The sequence below is a fragment of the Trichomycterus rosablanca genome, chromosome 4 (assembly GCF_030014385.1).
Source record: "Trichomycterus rosablanca isolate fTriRos1 chromosome 4, fTriRos1.hap1, whole genome shotgun sequence".
Classification (NCBI taxonomy): domain Eukaryota; kingdom Metazoa; phylum Chordata; class Actinopteri; order Siluriformes; family Trichomycteridae; genus Trichomycterus; species Trichomycterus rosablanca.
In genome coordinates this window covers 26,651,168-26,670,711 of record NC_085991.1, presented here as the reverse complement: position 1 = coordinate 26,670,711, position 19,544 = coordinate 26,651,168, and the positions used below count along the sequence as shown (strand labels likewise).

Genomic DNA, 19,544 nt, shown 5'->3' with positions numbered 1-19,544 from the left:
TGTATCATATATAAGATTATCTAGTTGTAGCATGTAATATGTATGTAATGTGTGTATAACACATACCCTATGTATATATTTATATATACAAGTGCACTTCCCAATGGCTAGGCTGTTACGCCCATTCCTCTTTAAAGACTAGCCAATCGTGTCCGTGCAGATGCCCAACAAGTCGTTAGCACGCTGATATTCGTACTTTGGATCTCAGCAGTAATGGGCTGGCTCCTTTTACCACTGCACCACTTGAGTGCTGTATAAATCACCATAACAATAAATAAATATACACTATATGACCAAAGTATGTGGACATCTGCCCATGATCTTGTTGGACATCCCATTTTAAAACCATAAACAGCAATAAAAAGTCTCGTCTCCCCACTAGACGCCAAGCACCCCATAAAGTAAATTAAGAGGATGACAGTAATTCAAATATAATGACAATCACAATAAACTTAAAAGATTGTGATTAAGTGATACAAAAAATAATTGTTACATGTAATATTATACAACAAACAGAATATTTTAAGAGGGTTTGGTTACTTGTCTTTAGTGGCCAGCTGTTTAAATCTGGCCAGCTGTTTGTGTCTTACAGCTCTGTAAAACCTACTTTTACAGTTTAACAGATAATAAAAAATATATAAAAACTTTATTCTTTTAGTTAACTAGAATCATTTTCTTTGCTTACCATAAAAAACATCTTTGTGTTCAGAGGTCCAAGGGTCAATGGTAGATAAAGAAAATAAAAAGCTTCAGAGTTAATTTAAACAGGTCATAACACCTCCTCTGTCTAGACTGCCTAATGGGTTTACTACATGAGTGAAATACTGACAGGGGCTACCCGGTCTGACCTCATGACAGAAACACCCAGTCATTAGCAAAGGAAGTGCCCTAAATTCTCCACATCCAGGTCACAACTGAAGGTTTCAGCTTTCCTTCTTCCAGTAGGTCACCTTCTGTCCATGTACACAAATTAGTAAGCGTTCAAATTTACATGTCCCTAAGGATCATATTTTCAAAAATGTCTTTTAACAGTTTTTTTAATTCTTTTTATGTTAAGTTACACTATATAGATCTACTTAAATACTATACACAGATCAGCCATAACATTAAAACCACCTCCTTGTTTCTACACTCACTGTCCATTTTATCAGCTCCACTTACCATATAGAAGCACTTCGTAGTTCTACAATTACTGATTGTAGTCCATCTGTTTCTCTGCATGCTTTGTTACCCCCTTTCATGCTGTACTTCAATGGTCAGGACCACTACAGAGTAGGTATTATTTGGGTGGTGGATCATTCTCAGCACTGCAGTGACACTGACATGGTGGTGGTGTGTTAGTGTGTGTTGTGCTGGTATGAGTGGATCAGACACAGCAGTGCTGATGAAGTTTTTAAACACCTCGCTGTCACTGCTGGACTAAGAATAGTCAACCAAAAATATCCAGCCAACAGCGCCCCATGGGCAGCGTCATGTGACCACTGATGAAGGTCTCGAAGATGACTAACTCAAATAGCAGCAATAGATGAGCGATCGTCTCTGACTTTACATCTACAAGGTGGACCAACTAGGTAGGAGTGTCTAATAGAGTGGACAGTGAGTGCACACAGTATTTAAAAACTCCAGCAGCGCTGCTGTGTCTGATCCACTCATACCAGCACAACACACACTAACACACCACCACCATGTCAGTGTCACTGCAGTGCTGAGAATCCACCACTTAAATAATACCTGCTCTGTGGTGGTCCTGTGGGGGTCCTGACCATTAAAAAACAGGTAGATACCAGCTAAGAAAAGTATGCAGAGTAACAGATGGACTACAGTGCTTCTATATGGTAAGTGGAGCTGATAAAATGGACAGTGAGTGTAGAAACAAGGAGGTGGTTTTAATGTTATGGCTGATCGGTGTATGTCCAAGTTTCATGAACACATGGTTTGTTAAGTTTGGTGGGATGGAACTCATGTAGCCTGCACAGAACCCTAGCGAAGACTATTGGGAATAACTGGAATGGAGATAGTGAGCCAGGCCTTTAATTTAACATCAGTGTCTGAATCCACAAAGGTCTTTTCATTGAATAGACCCAATTTCACCTAGCCACTCTTCAAAATCTTGTGGAAAACCTTCCCAAAGAAGTGGAGGCTTGTGGGATGGCCAGTTTGTGGTCAGATGTACACATACTTTTGGCAATACAGAGCATGTGTAATCCATTGGGTAGTGAATTAGTTTTTTGTTTTTTACAAAGCAACAGAGGTTATTACAGTAGCTTTATAGTCACTGATATCTAAAAGTCTTCTGTGCGGTTACATGTGCAGTCGGGAGAAATTAAATATTATATTGAAAGATAAAAGTTCCCAAAAGCACAGAAATATATCTGAGTGGAGGTCCAGAGGTGGTGGTGTTTTTTGTGTGACTGATGGTAATGGGGGATGGGGTGTTGGATGTTGATTAAAATGTAACATTATTGTGAATATTTAAAATCTGACGATAATGACTGCTGTATTATTAATTTACTTATATTATTATATTTTACATATATTTTTGTTCTGTTTATTTAAGCACTTAAATAGTCAAATAACTACCAGAATCTGACAATAAATGTAAACACCCGTAGTAGAAATGGACATTTCAATAGTTTTTACTTATTGATATATGATATATATGATATAATTATTGCATTATTTAAATATTTATTTATTATTATTTTTTGCTGCTAAGGTATTTTAGTGGATGCCACAGTGAAGCATTCTGGTCCACATACCTGATTGGGCACAGTTTGTACTCTGGATGCCCTTTCTGGCAGAACCCTCCTTATTTATATCCGGGTTTGGGACCAGCTCTGAGAGCACATCGACAAGTGCACCTCCCAATGGCTAGACTGTTCGACCACCCCTAAACCCTCCTTTTTAACCAGTAGCACCAGAGTAAATAAGTTCCAGACTAGTGTGATTAATTGCTGCTCCACTTAGGTATATTCATATTTGAGTGGAACAATGGTAGCTCAGTTGGTAGAGCTTTGGGCTATCTGTCATAATATTATGGGTCTGGATCCTGGCTCTGCCATACAGCCACTGTTGGGCCATTGAGCAAGGACCTTAACCCTGTCTGCTCCAGTTGTGCCGTCCAGTGGTTGTGCCCAAACTGACCCCAGCTTCATTGTACTGTATACATGTATAAGTATATATGACAAATAAAGGCATTCCATACTGAAACACAGAAGATTAAGCAAACCTTTATTTAGCAGTGACATCCAATCTTTGTTCTATTCTGCAGGACGGGTCCAAAAGCAGCAGTGCCCTCACCATCACCACCACCACCAACAGCATCAGCAGCAGCTCTCTCAAGCTGCCAAAGCCATCTAAGGAACACAAAGACAAGCCTTCCAAAGACTCGAAAGAGTCCAAAAGTGCCTTTAGAGACTCCAGCAGGGACTCTGGCAAAGTCTCCAAAGACTCGCTGAAAAAACCCAAAGAGAACCAGCCGCTACGGGATGAACAGTCCATCCCTAAGATGGGTTTTAAAGAGCCCAAAGCCATGTCTAAAGAACACCGACCTACTGAGGTTAGTTTCTCAAGCTTGGGTCACAATAAACGGAGGCCCGTGTTGGATGAAGACAGCCATGGTACCAAAAAAAGGAAAAGTGGGTTTTCTGAGTCATCGCAGAAGCTGCAGGCCGGGTCAAACTTGCTTCAGCATCACCACTTGGATAAAAAGGTTGTAAAGGACAAATCGCAAGTCCAGCATGCTAAGTTACGGAATAACGAGCTGCCTGACAGGAGGAAGGTATCCACGTTGCCTCCTTTTCAGGATGTCGTGGACCCAAATGACTCGGACATGGATGATAACATTTCTAATAAATCTGATGTAAGTGGCTTTTAAGTTCATCAGCTTGTCGTTTATAGTACTTAGTCGTTACTTTTACCAGCTTTTGTGCTAAGACTATTCTTTTACTGATGCCATACAAAACACACATTTAATATTCCACACCATAGACTGATTAATGAATTGAATGACTTTAAAATCGGATGAATTACCTTTCTGCCATGGGCATTACCAGTGTGTAAACATGCCATTAAACCTACAAACAAACAAACTGATGTCATACTGCCGGCTTGTTCTGAGGTCTGTGGCAAGTTATAGAAGTTCATTCAAATCAGAAACATGGTGGCATGGTGCTTATTAGATTTGTTTTGTGTATGCCTGTCCAATAAGACTTTGTGACTGAACAAAATTCAACAATTGATGGTTAACAGCCCTGCTCAGGGACCCAAGAATAACAACTTTGCAGTGGTGGGGATAGAACCAGTGACCTTCTGATTAATAGTCCAGTACTTTAACCACTTTACTTTTACCTTGACCCAGTTCTGAATACTTGTTAATGGAGTGGTCCTTTTTTCTAACTGGTAAAAGTCAAGGCCGTAGTTGCAATGTATACTGGGGGACGGACTTGGCCCCCACAATATTCAGATATGGCCAAATTGTCCCCCAAATAAACAGATGTAAAAATTTAAAGTAAACATATTCCATTTACTAGCTTTGTGTAATGTAAGGATCCATGAGTTGTTGACATGCCAAATCAACACCCCAATAGATTTGGTCACTCCCAATGTTCAGTTCATTGCCACAGCCTTTGTAAAAGTCATTTATGGTTTGCATTATATGTGGCTGGAGTTTTAGTGAAATAAGAACACAAATGTCACACTTGCTAGTATTGCTCCAGGTTTGAAGCCCCATACATACTGAGATTTTTCCCTCTGTCAAAAGAAATAAAAAGAACAGTAACCCCCACCCCACCCCACACAGAGGCTCAATCATGCTGGAACAGAAAGGGACGTTCTCCAAACAGTTGTCAGAAATGTATAAGCATGCAACTTTTACAACTGTTAACAATGAACACAGCTGGAACATCTGAGTCTGATCATTATAGAAGGGCTAATAATTAATAACTTATGTGTCACCTGATCACTTAGTTTTTTTAAATACTTTCCGCTACTTCCATATATAAATCTGGGGTCTCCACAGCAGATCTGGTCTGCATACCAGACTTGGCACAGTTTTTACGCTGGATTCTCGTCCTGACACATCCCTACTATTTTTATCCAGGCTCAGGACCTGCACTGCGAGCGCACCTCCCAAAGGCTAGGCTGTTTTTAGTGCCCATGTCCTGTGTAGCCCTGTTCAGATTTGTGGCAGCAACAATCATTCATGTTATTTCCTGAGCTATGTAGCACTTTGGCAATTTACAGCTGAACGGGACAGTTTAGGTTTAGAGCAAATATTAAGAACCATTCAAAGTATTTTCCATGAAAAGTCTAGAGCAGCCCAAGATGCCTTCATTTAAGGAAATAGAGTGAGCTGCTGGAACCGGCACACAAGTGCCGTGTCCTCATTTTGTTTAAGAAAGGCGCACTAAGGGAGGCTTGGTTTATTAGCTTGAAAGCAAGTGGTGAGACGAGATTTATGGTTTTATGGAACCCAAGGAGAATGGAGGAGGGGTGCAGCGAAAAACCCAAGTGTCTTTAATCCTTCTTCCTAAAAAAGAGTAAAAGGAAAAAAGAAACGTCTGTGTTTATGACGATTAACAAATGCCAGGTGTTTCTCTCCACACGTTGCCATGTCTGGAAGCTCCAGTAGCCTGAATCCAATTCTGTGCATACAGCAACTCAATTGTGAGTGTGGCTAACAGCTGTGGGAGCCAATCATGAGTTACAGAAAGGCAAAGTATTTAGTGGTGGTTAAAACTGGCTAACTCTTTTTACACCATGATTACCAGAACATATGTGGAATACAATATATATTTTTGATAAAACATTGGAAAACAGTGTGACTGTTCAGGTTTAGGCCAGATGTACTTTGGCAAAACTAAGGTATTGCTACTTTCCAGGCACTATATCACTTATCACTGTTACAGATTTCAGAATTTTTCATTTAATTTCATTTTGAGTAACCACTTTATCATGGTCAGGGTTGCAACTGGTCTAAATCCACCAAAAAATACAGGTCGCAACTTGGTAAGAACACCCTGGACAGGGCCAATCTTTTTATGGCTTTGGCCATTCACCTCCCTCAGATTTATAGCCGATAGCACCATTGATATCCCAACCTGGATCTCAGCATTGGTGGGTTAGCTCAATAAACCGCTGCTCCACCCAAGTACCTGATTTTCAAGAGTTTATTAGTTATTATTTATTTAGCATGACTAGAGTATCACAGTTGTTGTACACATCTGAATTTTAGGAAAGTCACTTACTAAGTGTATGCGTGCAGGATGTGGACTTTCTAGTAGTGGTTCTTGAACCTTTTAGACTGAGCACCACTCCTGATTAAACAGAAACTTCCCAAGTGCCATCTATAAATCTTACAGGAACAAACACGCCACACACACACACTTTACATTACATTAGGCTGAAACATTAGACCTGTGTGTGCAGTGAGAGTCTAGCATTTCAGTAACATAGGGTGAGCATGTTTAACACTGTGGTCTTAATTCTTTTCTTCTTTCCAGAATAAGTAAATATCAAAACTTGGAGACATTGCATTATGTTGTCCTGTAGCTGTCTTAGGCTTGCTAACACTAGCACTTAGCGTGTATTGAGATGACATTAGACTCTTTATTGCCATTTATAGAATAATCCTTTGTATTCTTAAGTTCTGGTTTACCACTGAGGCTGTTTTTGGTCTCATTTTTAATGCCTATATTAAATTAAACAGTTAAATTGGTGAGCAACTTAAATGTGTGTTTCTAGCTTTTTCCCCTACGACCCTTACCAGGATAAAATGTGATAAAACATACTGACACATCTTTAACCCTTCACCCACCCTACACCCAATCTGATCAGTGCCAATTCCCATTACATCTTTTCTTGCTGTCTGTGCCATTATTGTGCTGGTCATGGTGGGCTCTATCACATGTCCCCTCCAACACACTAGTTCCATCTTTTTACCTGCTAGTGGTGGAGTCTCACAGAGAACTGTATCATGCACAGACAGGCACACTATGATTTCCACAAATAAGACTATTCGTACAGGAGTCTTGACCTGACAGCAGAGGTGGCAATTGCACAGTGGCCAATTATGACTGTTTAGGTGCCTGATCGGGTCGAAAGCACCTCCTGGGATTCAATCTCAAGATCTTGCCATTGGTAGGCTTACAATCTTTACCTTTTGAAACAATTTAACCGATGTTTTAAACCACTTTTCCTTCACAAATACATTACAGTCTACATATTGTATGGACATGCATCCTATTAACTGACTATGCCAAGCAGACACATGCTGTATAATAAGGTTTAAGCAGTTTATTTGCACTGTGAATGTGTGTAGCATTACTGCATGATTTGTAAATTTGGCATTTAGCCATTAATTCAAAACATTGTTTGGGAATTCCGAAATAATTCAAATAATGCATTGAGGCAGTAGTATGGTGTAGACCCCTTCATCTATGCCCTTCTTTAATCACATGTGAATCGCTTATAACCATTACAGACACACTCAAGCTTTTCTGACATCTCTGTTAAGTCATGTTTCCAGTCACATTCACCTTACTCAATGAAACGACACAGCCAATCACCTCCACTATTGGCAGTGCTGTTCTGTCAGATCTTCAAATGAATGTCTGTTAGAGGTTGATGTTAGGGGTGCAGGGTTTAACTGTACACTTAAATCTGTTTATGACGTTCCTGTGGAGGGGCTGTGCTGGCTGGTAAGGGAATGGGACAAAGGCCTTACGCTAGGCCAGTCACCAGTTTTAGAGCAAGTTGAAGATTTATGGCGGCGCAGTTGAGGTGACGGTCGTAAAAACTCAAGCCCAGCTGCATCATTTTGGTCGTTTGGGTGCTATGATGGCTGTTAAGCCTTTTGTTCACAGTTTCTGCAGCTTGCCTCTTGTCGGCTAGTGTGAAGTGAGCTGCCACCATGTTATTTGTTTGGTAACTGCCGCCTGGTCGTTGGCGGTAAAAGTCGGACAGGAGGTACGTGATACACGAGTCACCCCCTCCTTGGATGAGAAACTGTTGTACCCACAGATAAATTCAGAGTATCAGCTTGACTCTGGGACCAAGCTTAGAATAGATGTGATTGGATCTTTAAAAGGTGCTTTAATAAACACAACTGAAATTACAAAATCCACTTCATTCCCTTTTTTCCATTTCATTTCTAATGGTTTTAGGGCTGGTGCAGCTTGTCACCCAGTAACATTGGTCCTTGGAATTGGGTTTGCTCCTCATTTTCAGTCACTGTCTTGGAGAGGATTTGCATAGTTGTCTCTTGAATGTCCTTAGATGAATAAATCAGTAAGTTTTTGATGCTCCATGGTGGATTTGCTTAAGGGGTGTATTCCTGCCTTGCACTACGTGTTTCTAGGTAGCATTTAACCTGTAAGTGATTAGTAAAGTCAAATAAAATTAATACATTTTGGGTTTTACCCAAGGACAGAGTGGGGGAAGTCATGCCTAGGGTACACTGCAGGATTTAAGCCTCATTTTCCAGACGGTGACACATTTTGGGATTTTTTTTGTAGGTATAAGCAATTGCTTATCTTGTGTCGTGTGTCATTATAAGCCAGAATTAATTAAGCTAAATGCTACATTTATTTTTACTGGTTTATTTCACTGCACTATTCATGGTTGGAGGCTTCTTTTTGAGTAGCTGTAAAAAAGTAATGTTGCGTTTTATAGTGCACCACTTCTTAGCCATTACTCAAGCTTGGATGACAGCTAGATAGAGATCCTACTCAACACTCTAACAGCTTAGCTTGCCTGCGCTAACTAACTATCAACCAGGTTAAATCTTTAGAAGCTACATCATACGTGAACATCAAGTTTCGCCAGTCGTTCCATATGAGTAATGCTACTGGTTCTAGCAGTGCTGTAGTGTGGGATTATTCTTGCTTTGCTTTTACAAGTGTCTAGATTGGGGGCCATCAGACTGGAGAAAGGCACAGTGATTTACAACCTGGCGCATTGACAGCGCGTTTGATGTGGGCTGAAACTCCCAGACAGACAAACAGGTAGTAAAATGCAAAGAGGTGGAAAGAGAAAAAGGAAAAGGAGGGGGAAAACAAAAAAAGATTGTAAAAAAACATCAAAGTAGTGCTTTGCAGTTCCTAAGGCTCTGCAAGGGGGCTAAAAGGGCATTTACCACCCTGCCTGCTTTAAGCGAAATTTCGCACTAAGCCTCATGTTTTACTCTCAGTTGTGTCATTACCAGTTTTTGCAATTGGTCTTGGTCAGGTTAGTTTGTTTGGATTTATCATGAATCACAACACTACCAGGAACATTAAAACCCACGTTTTATTGTTGCTTTGTAAGCTCAGCTTTTTAAACAATGCTTCCTCCAGCTAAGACAGATAACATTTTACTAGAAGTTAGGTTTGAGATTGCTAATGAAATCAATCTGTAAATAGTAGTTAGATTTCACAATGCTTTAGCTCACAGCTCTATAAAACTTAGACATCGGAACTATAAAATTAAAAGCTTCCCTACATTAAAAAGCTAATACATCACTAGGCTTCTTGCAGTGTGGATGTTACCCTGGCATCAAGCTTTATAAAAAGATTCATTTAAATATGTTTCTTTTTATTGGTCAGTAAAGCAGTGGGTTTAGTGTAAACACAGAGGCTTTTAAAAATAATTGGGGCTGCTATATCTTCTATTGCTATGTACTATTTAACTTTGCGCTTATCTATTGAGTATGTTATGCCACTGGAACATTTCTGCATTACATTCATTCATCTGTTCTTGTACTGAGGCGTTCAGGTTTCGCAGCTATAAAATGTGGTAGCTCAATACCACTAGGATCCGGGTTTCGAATCACAATAGTGTTATCAGCCAGACAAGCGTCTAGACTGATGTTATTTGCCATGTCTGACGGTGGGGCCTAGCATTTGGGAGGTACTGGTGACTTGGTGTTTTGTTAAATGTATTAAGGCTGTCCAGATGCTAAAGAATGTACAGAAGACTAAGAAATAGACTTTTGTGCACTTTGTGTTGTGGACTTGATATAATTATAATTGTAAATTTAGCCATGTACCTACAATTAATCACTTATTTTGATGAATAACATGTTTTTGGAGTTAATAATAAAGAATGAAATATCAAAAATATATAATCTCTTATTCACAAAGGAGCAAGCGGAGACAACCAGTGTGGGTATATATGCGAGGGTTCTTCAAAAAGTTTCTTCACTTTTTTTTAACTCCGTTTATTAAGAATTTCAAAAACAAATTAAATCACTTTTCTACACAGTCACCTTCTGATGCATTTTTTTTCAGCGTCGTACCAACTTTTAAATTCCATCAGCAAAAAATTTTTCTGGTTAAGAGCGTAGCCACTGATGCACCACTGCTTTCACACCATCATCACATAAAAATCTTCTTCCCTTTAAAGCTTTTTTGAGCAGTCCAAAAAGGTGGAAATCAGATGGCGCTAAATCCGGACTATAAGATCTCTCACAGTCTCTCAGACACGACCAATTACTACCCCTCCCACCCTCACTGCTTCCAACCAAAATATAAGAGTGCTGAAACTTTTTGAAGATCCCTTGTATAATCTCTTATTCACGTAGGAGCAAGTAGAGTGGAAATTGTATAGTGACAACCAGTGGGATTTTTATATACTGTATATATATATATATATATATATATACAGTGTATCACAAAAGTGAGTACACCCCTCACATTTCTGCAGATATTTAAGTATATCTTTTCATGGGACAACACTGACAAAATGACACTTTGACACAATCAAAAGTAGTCTGTGTGCAGCTTATATAACAGTGTAAATTTATTCTTCCCTCAAAATAACTCAATATACAGCCATTAATGTCTAAACCATCGGCAACAAAAGTGAGTACACCCCTAAGAGACTACACCCCTAAATGTCCAAATTGAGCACTGCTTGTCATTTTCCCTCCAAAATGTCATGTGACTTGTTAGTGTTACTAGGTCTCAGGTGTGCATAGGGAGCAGGTGTGTTCAATTTAGTAGTACAGCTCTCACACTCTCTCATACTGGTCACTGAAAGTTCCAACATGGCACCTCATGGCAAAGAACTCTCTGAGGATCTTAAAAGACGAATTGTTGCGCTACATGAAGATGGCCAAGGCTACAAGAAGATTGCCAACACCCTGAAACTGAGCTGCAGCACAGTGGCCAAGATCATCCAGCGTTTTAAAAGAGCAGGGTCCACTCAGAACAGACCTCGCGTTGGTCGTCCAAAGAAGCTGAGTGCACGTGCTCAGCGTCACATCCAACTGCTGTCTTTGAAAGATAGGCGCAGGAGTGCTGTCAGCATTGCTGCAGAGATTGAAAAGGTGGGGGGTCAGCCTGTCAGTGCTCAGACCATACGCCGCACACTACATCAAATTGGTCTGCATGGCTGTCACCCCAGAAGGAAGCCTCTTCTGAAGTCTCTACACAAGAAAGCCTGCTTTCTGAAAGTTTGCTGAAGACATGTCAACAAAGGACATGGATTACTGGAACCATGTCCTATGGTCTGATGAGACCAAGATTAATTTATTTGGTTCAGATGGTCTCAAGCATGTGTGGCGGCAATCAGGTGAGGAGTACAAAGATAAGTGTGTCATGCCTACAGTCAAGCATGGTGGTGGGAATGCCATGGTCTGGGGCTGCATGAGTGCAGCAGGTGTTGGGGAGTTACATTTCATTGAGGGACACATGAACTCCAATATGTACCGTGAAATACTGAAGCAGAGCATGATCCCCTCCCTCCGGAAACTGGGTCGCAGGGCAGTGTTCCAGCATGATAATGACCCCAAACACACCTCTAAGACGACCACTGCTTTATTGAAGAGGCTGAGGGTAAAGGTGATGGACTGGCCAAGCATGTCTCCAGACCTAAACCCAATAGAACATCTTTGGGGCATCCTCAAGCGGAAGGTGGAGGAGCGCAAAGTCTCGAATATCCGCCAGCTCCGTGATGTCATCATGGAGGAGTGGAAAAGCATTCCAGTGGCAACCTGTGAAGCTCTGGTAAACTCCATGCCCAGGAGAGTTAAGGCAGTTCTGGGAAATAATGGTGGCCACACAAAATATTGACACTTCAGGAACTTTCACTAAGGGGTGTACTCACTTCTGTTGCCGGTGGTTTAGACATTAATGGCTGTATATTGAGTTATTTTGAGGGAAGAATAAATTTACACTGTTATATAAGCTGCACACAGACTACTTTTCATTGTGTCAAAGTGTCATTTTGTCAGTGTTGTCCCATGAAAAGATATACTTAAATATCTGCAGAAATGTGAGGGGTGTACTCACTTTTGTGATACACTGTATATATCCCGGAAAATCGCGAAATTATCCCGAAAGTGGGCCATAACATTTCTCATCCCGTCTGCCAGCCTTCACTCCCATTATTGGTTGTGTCTTTATTAAGGTTGCAGTTGCACAAGCCAAAAAAGGCATTTCTTGTTTAATACAATTAGGTTATGTCAGCTGCATATTGATAAATGCTAATATCAGCTACTTTATAAGCTTTGCCGGAAGTTACAGTTTAGCTAATTAACAGACCAACCCCCCTCCCTCCAAACTGTTTTTTTTTTTTTTTACCTCTTTTTAGGGGGTCCAAATATTAATTACAAGGGTCAGACCCCCTCCGTCCCAAATCCCCCCATAGTTTAAACTGTGGCTGCAGGTTATTTTAGATCCATCTTTATAAGTTTTGCACACCAGGATTTGAGCAGTTTATTCCATTCTACTCGGCAGATCCTCTTAAGCACCATCCGATTGGATGGCAAGTGTTTGTCAACTGCCAATTTTTCATTTGCCATCAAAGTCTGGGCTTTGGCTGGGCCATACAAGGACAGCAAATGCACATGGAGCAAATGAAATACGCAGCTTTAGGAATCACTGGGACAGATGCAGTTACACACCCTAGACAGGACGCCAATCCATCACGGGGCCTCAACCAACCCCCTTCAAATGTAGCAGCCCGATCAGCCGCTGGCGATTGTGGGCTAGCGTAATTTACTGTTGCGCCACCCAAGCGCCTTGACTGAAAAATTATGAATCAATATTATTATATAAGGACTTCTGTCATTGCCTTTTAATAAGAGGCATTTTAGTTCTGCATTTCCTTTGCTGCTGTCTAGTGATGTTTTTAGCGGGGACTGTTAGTTTTTTTTTTTTTTTTTTTTTTTTTTTGTTGCAAATGTACCTCATGCTGTAGGGTCAGATGAGATGTTCTGCGCACTGCGTTTTCTTTCAGAGCCCCTATTCTGTTTCACTCACTCATCCGAGAGGAATGTAAACAAATTAATTAAAAAGAACTTTAATGGCGTCTTTTACATTTCCTCTGGGGCTGTTCTCCAACAGGAATTAAGTTAATAGCATTGCGCTGAACTTTCATGCTTACCGATTTCAAAGTATTACTCTCCTCCTCCTTCAGCGTGAGCGCAGAGCATTGAGAAACGGGGCTTTCAGCACGGGGTTACAAGCCACAAAGAAATGCGGGGTGAACGTAATGTGAAACTCGAAACCCTCAAAACCGGGCCAAGTGGAGAGTTTGGACCGCCAATGTGGCAGGGCCTCTGGGGAGGGGGGTGGAGGGGCTTCTTCCTTTTCATGTGTGGTTCATTTGTTACAAAAAGCCTGGTGATCAGTGTAGCCGGGGTTCATAGCCCAAGCTTAGTGGAAGGGTGTTCACGTGTTGGATTTGTTCTCTGCAGTTTGGAGACTATTTGGAGTGGTTGTTTCCATTGTGAACAAGCAGATCATTCATGCCATGTGTTTAAATATTACTGTTTGTTGTAAATACTAGATATTTGTTATTTGTTTTTGAACCAGTGCAAGATGGAAATTGTGGGATCTCGGTCATGGAATAATAGAGAAATGGTTTGTGTGTTTGTTGGCCGCACACGTGTGTGTTGGTGTTGTACATACCTCTATACTATATAAGTCATTAGCAAATGCCCAAATACAATTTAAGTAATTGAGGGTTAAGGGCCTTGTTTAGGGGCCAAATTTGTTTTTGAACCAATACTGAATGGAAATTGTGGGATATCTGGCAAGTTAGAGAAATGGCTTATGTGTGTGTTTTGGCTGCACGTGTGTGTGTGTGTGTGTTGGTGTTGTAAATACCTCAACCCATGGGAGTCTGCCCAGTAAAGCTGTCACATTTCCCCCTTAGTGGCAGCCTTTAATCTTAACCACATTGAAAAATCTGCTTCAATCAGATTCACACTGACCATTAAAAGCGCACTTACAACACAGCTTACTTTAGCTTTACTCTAAATCTACATCATGCTAAAGTTGTATTTTTTATGATTTTTTAATAATCCTTAACAGTCCCACATTCAGAGTTGAAACAAACACTGTATTACATGTACTGGCATGAGTACACTGACATACCAACTTAAAGAGTAAGAGATTTAGCATTGACATTTGTAAGAGCTTAGCACTTAGCTTAGTTTAGTTAGTGATAATGCTAAGTGTTTTTACAAACACGTACGCTCATGCTGAATCTTTTTTGGTTTGGAAATTACCATCACACATTAAAGTTCTTTCTTACTGTGAATAAAACTGTGGTGTCATCTCACATGAATTACTATTTTCCTGTTACTACCTCAGTTACAAACTACCTAGCTGCATTTACCCAGCTTCTTTAACCTAGCTGCTTTAACCTAGCTGCATTTACCTATCCTCATTTATTTCGCTGCTTTAAGCTAGCTGCTTTATCTTAGCTGCTTTATCCTAGCTGTATTTACCTAGCTGCTTTAACCTGGCTGCTTTAACCTAGCTGCATTTACCTAGCTGCTTTATCCTAGCTGCCTTTACTTAGCTGATTTTACCTAGCTGCTTTTACTTAGCTGATTTTACCTAGCCGCTTTAATCTAGTTGCTTTAACCTAGCTGCTTTATCCTAGCTGCATTTACCTAGCTGCTTTAACCTAGCTGCATTTACCTAGCTGCATTTACGTATCTGCATTTACCCAGCTGCATTTACCTAGCTGCATTTACCTAGCTACATTTACCTAGCTGCGTTTACCTAGCTGCATTTACTTAGCTGCATGTACCTAGCTGTGTTTCTAGCTGCTTTAACCTACCTGCTTTTACCTAGCTGCATTTACCTAGCTGATTTTACTTAGCTGATTTTACCTAGCCGCTTTAATCTAGCTGCTTTTACCTAGCCGCTTTAATCTAGCTGCTTTAACCTAGCTGCATTTACCTAGCTGCTTTAACCTAGCTGCTTTAACTTAGCTGTATTTACTTAGCTGCTTTAACCTAGCTGTATTTACCTAGCTGCTTTAACTTAGCTGTATTTACCTAGCTGCTTTAACTTAGCTGTATTTACCTAGCTGCTTTAACCTAGCTGTATTTACCTAGCTGTATTTACCTAGCTGCTTTAACCTAGCTGTATTTACCTAGCTGCTTTAACCTAGCTGTATTTACCTAGCTGCTTTAACCTAGCTGCATTTACCTAGCCTCATTTACCTAGCTGCATTTACTTAGCTGCTACCTAGCAACAAATAAAAAGTTAAACAGTGTGTTTACAGAAAAATCGGATGCTTTTGTTTTACATATGCCACAATTAAAAAAATACAGAATAGTCAAAAGCAAAAAGGAAATAAATAGGAAGAAATAGGTCATTAATTACTGAAATGTATATTCTGTTGTTGTATCTACTTTGCATCCAAATGTACATTCCTCTATAGTTACATTTATGGCATCTAGCATGCCAAATACTATTCAAGCAATTGAGGGTTGAGGACCTTGCTCAGGGGCCCAACAGGAGCAATTTGGCGATTAAGTGGCTTGAACCAGGCAACCTTCTGATTAGTCTGGCGCCTTTACCACTTTACTCTCACTGTCCCTCAAATGCAAGTCGAAGTAACAGTGGTGTCATTTTTGTTCACACATCGAATTCAATCTGTAGTATGCCACTAAAGTCACTTATTTAATTTTCATTTTGTTTTATATATTAACCACTTTACCCTGGTCAGGGTTGCGGTGGGTTTGGTTCCACTGGAAAACACTGGGCACAAGTTAGGAACACTGTACAGAGAGCCAATCCATTGCATGCATATAGTAGCCAACCACTTCTTTTCACCTGCACGAGGCTGGTTTACTCTGTTATTCACCATCTCAGTGCAGGCGTGTGTCAGGAATCCTTTCAGCCTGCCCAACCTCAGACGTAGCCAATGATGTCTGTGTAGCAGAGCTGAGATTTGAACTTAAGAGCTCTCATCAGTGTCTCAGAGGGTGGGAACTAGTGTATTATGTAACATGCTGCTGGGTTGTATAATATCATTTATAACATTTACATTTTTTGCATTTAGCGGACGCTCTTATCCAGAGCGACTTACAGAAGTGCTTTAAATAGGTACAAGTCAGCTTAAGTGTTTAGTAAAAAGGTGGGTTTTTAATCGTTTTTTAAGGACAGCAAGAGACTCAGATGTTCGGACAGACAGAGGAAGTTCATTCCACCACTTGGGTGCTAGAACAGAGAAGAGCCTTGATGCTTGTCTTCCTTTAGTCCTGGGTGGAGGCTCAAGTCGAGCGAGACTAGTGGCTCGGAGGTTGCGTGGTACAGAGCAGGGTTTGATTAGGCCTCGAAGGTAACTTGGGGCTGGTCCATTTTTGGCTTTGTAGGCGAGCGTTAGTGTTTTAAACTGAATGCATGCAGCTACAGGAAGCCAGTGAAGAGAACACAGCAGTGGGGTGATGTGGCAGTGTTTGGGCTGGTTAAAAACCAGACGGGCAGCTGCATTTTGAATGAGCTGCAAGGGTTTAATAGTGGACATGGGAGCTCCTGCCAGGAGGGAGTTGCAGTAGTCCAACCGTGAGATTACAAGTGATTGGACCAGAATCTGGGTAGCTTCCCTGGAGAGAAATGGTCGAATCTTCCTGATGTTGTACAGGAGGAACCGGCACGATCTTGTCATGTGGGCTATGTAAGGAGAGAAGGTCAGCTGATTATCCAGGACAATACCAAGGCTTCTTACCTTATCAGATGGTCTGATCTGGGTGTCATCAAGAGAAATGACTAGGTCCTGGGTTGGAGACTGATCTCCGGGAATGAGCAACATCTCTGTCTTGCTGGGATTAACTTTCAGATGATGAGCTGACATCCATTGTGAGATATCTCGCAGACATGCTGAGATGCGAGCTGAGACTTGTGTGTCTGAAGGAGGAAATGACAGAACGAGCTGAGTGTCATCTGCATAGGAGTGGTAGGAGAAGCCATGGGAGGCTATGACCTTACCCAGAGAGCGGGTGTAGATAGAGAAAAGAAGTGGGCCAAGTACAGAGCCCTGAGGAACACCGGTTGAGAGAGTGCATGGGGGAGTTATGGATCCCCTCCATGACACTTGGTAGGAGCGCCCTTCAAGGTAGGAGGTCATCCATTGCCATGCTGAACCTGTTACTCCAAGGTTGGAGAGAGTGGACAAGAGGATGCCGTGATTCACTGATTCAAAGTATAATTACTTTTAAATGTGTCTTTATTTTTTTGGAGCAGAGCATCTGTTAAATTGGCCTGGCATGTGTCTTACTGCCTTATTCTTTACAAGCAAGTGTTGCTAAAGATATATGTGAGTACTTAATAAGGTGTATTTTAGGGATGCAGATTGTGTCAATTTCTTTAACCTGATAACAGACCAGCTTTAAGCGTCCCATCAAAATAAAAAGCACATCACTGAGTTTTATATGAGTAATTCACACATGCTTTATTTATTATTAAACAGTGACATGTAGTGACACGTAGTGTACTTTTACATTTACATTTTCAGCATTTAGCCGACGCCTTCATCCAAAGCGACTTACAGTATTGTGACAGTATTTTGTCCAAGCAATTGAGGGTTAAGGGCTTTGATCAAGGGCCCAACAGTGACAGCCTGGCAGTGGTGGGGCTTGAACCAGTGACCATTTAATTACTAGTCCAGGACCTTAACTGCTAAACTACAACTGCCCCTGTACATCAGTAAGGTGAAGATAAACACAATAAGCAAAACCAGTCGGTCTAGCTAACTAAACATGCTAAGCATGAATTAAGATGCAGTCTGTATATTAAAGTTCATGATGACAACAGTAATGTGACGATGATAAGCGAAGTTTTACCTTCATACTGAGATATGATGCAAAATATCCACATCATTTTTGTTTAAATAAAAATATGTATTGTAATTCTTACTTTGTACACACTGTAGCTGCTTTCTCAACTGAAATCAAGCTTAAACTGAATTTAAATGATATTTTAAGTGACAGCATTAATACAAACAATGACTCTTGTGTCTGTTATGGGTTACGTGGTTAATCTTTGACATCCTTAATTTAATTAATTTAACTTTCTTCTGCTTTGGAGTGGAAGGCTGGAGGGACACAATGAATATAAAAGACTTTGTAGTTTTCCGTTACCTCTATGATACTGTCAGTCACAAGTCTGCTCCTGTGCATTTTTTTATATGTGTTATATGACCTGCTGAGTTCAGAAGTGCTTCCGAAATCTTAATGTATTTGGCAGTTTGTTTATACATTTTGAAGAGGCTGCTACTTAATCTGATTCGGTCTAAAATGTTGATCTTCCTAGCTACATTTTAAGTACCTGGACATCTAAGGCACTGCATATTTTTGCTGTTCAGTAGAAAATAGCCATTTATGCATTTTTAAATTGAGTCAAATGTTAAAAAAAAGCTGTGTTTAAGTAGATGTGTGTGTGTGAGTTTAGGCTTCCTAGTACATACAGTGCCCAAGGGATGTCAGCTTTTATTTAGGGTTTGGTGCATGGTCATGATTTACAGTGGGGAAGTGCCGCTAGAAGCCATTAAATCCTCTGGCCTAGAGAGGGAAGTGAAGCTAATGGTACAGGGTCGAGCAACGAGCGTCTTTCTCACTGTTAAAACTGGATGCAGATATGGTGTGGCAGCAAGAAATGATTTAGATCTGACAGTGCAATCACAGTGGCATGTTACTAACTTTACATTACAAGGTCGTAAATTATCTGTTGAAAGTTTATTATAAAGCTGATTATACAGTTTATATTTGTGGATGAAAGCACATTTTTACACTCTCTTTCTGTTTTCTTATCCTTTTATCCTCAGTCAGAGCAGCCCAGTCCAGCCAGCTCGAGCTCCAGTACAAGTTCAGGCTACAGACCCACACATAAGCGACAAGGTAAGCTCAGCCACTCGTATTCCACTTCTACATGCAACAAGTGAATTTAAATGCAAAATTATGGTGGCACGGTGGCTCAGGGGGTAGCACTGTCGCCTCACAGCAAGAAGGTCCTGGATTTGATTGCCAGATGGGGAGCGGTCCAGGTCCTTTCTGTGTGGAGTTTGCATGTTCTCCCCGTGTTTGTGTGGGTTTCCTCCGGGAGCTCCGGTTTCCTCTCACAGTGCAAAGACATGCAAGATAAGATGCCCTTATTGTCTTTGCATAGTGTACAACGAAATTGAGGTGAGGTGAATATATACTGTATACTGTGTATTCTGACACCTTTCTATCAGAACCAGCATTAACTTTTTCAGCAATTTGAGCTACAGTAGCTCGTCTGTTGGATCGGACCACATGGGCCAGCCTTTGCTTCCCATGT

The 19,544-nt window shown here is 40.8% G+C and overlaps 1 protein-coding gene across 2 annotated transcripts in view; it reads left to right on the top strand.

The window, feature by feature from the left end:
* Positions 1 to 19,544, top strand: part of mllt3 (MLLT3 super elongation complex subunit) — an 88,432-nt gene that overhangs the window by 55,026 nt on the left and 13,862 nt on the right. For both annotated transcript variants that reach the window (XM_062994087.1, XM_062994086.1), the window contains exons 7-8: positions 3,272 to 3,862; positions 19,051 to 19,123. In XM_062994087.1, coding sequence (XP_062850157.1) covers positions 3,272 to 3,862; positions 19,051 to 19,123 — 664 coding nt within the window. The remainder of the gene's footprint in view (positions 1 to 3,271; positions 3,863 to 19,050; positions 19,124 to 19,544) is intronic.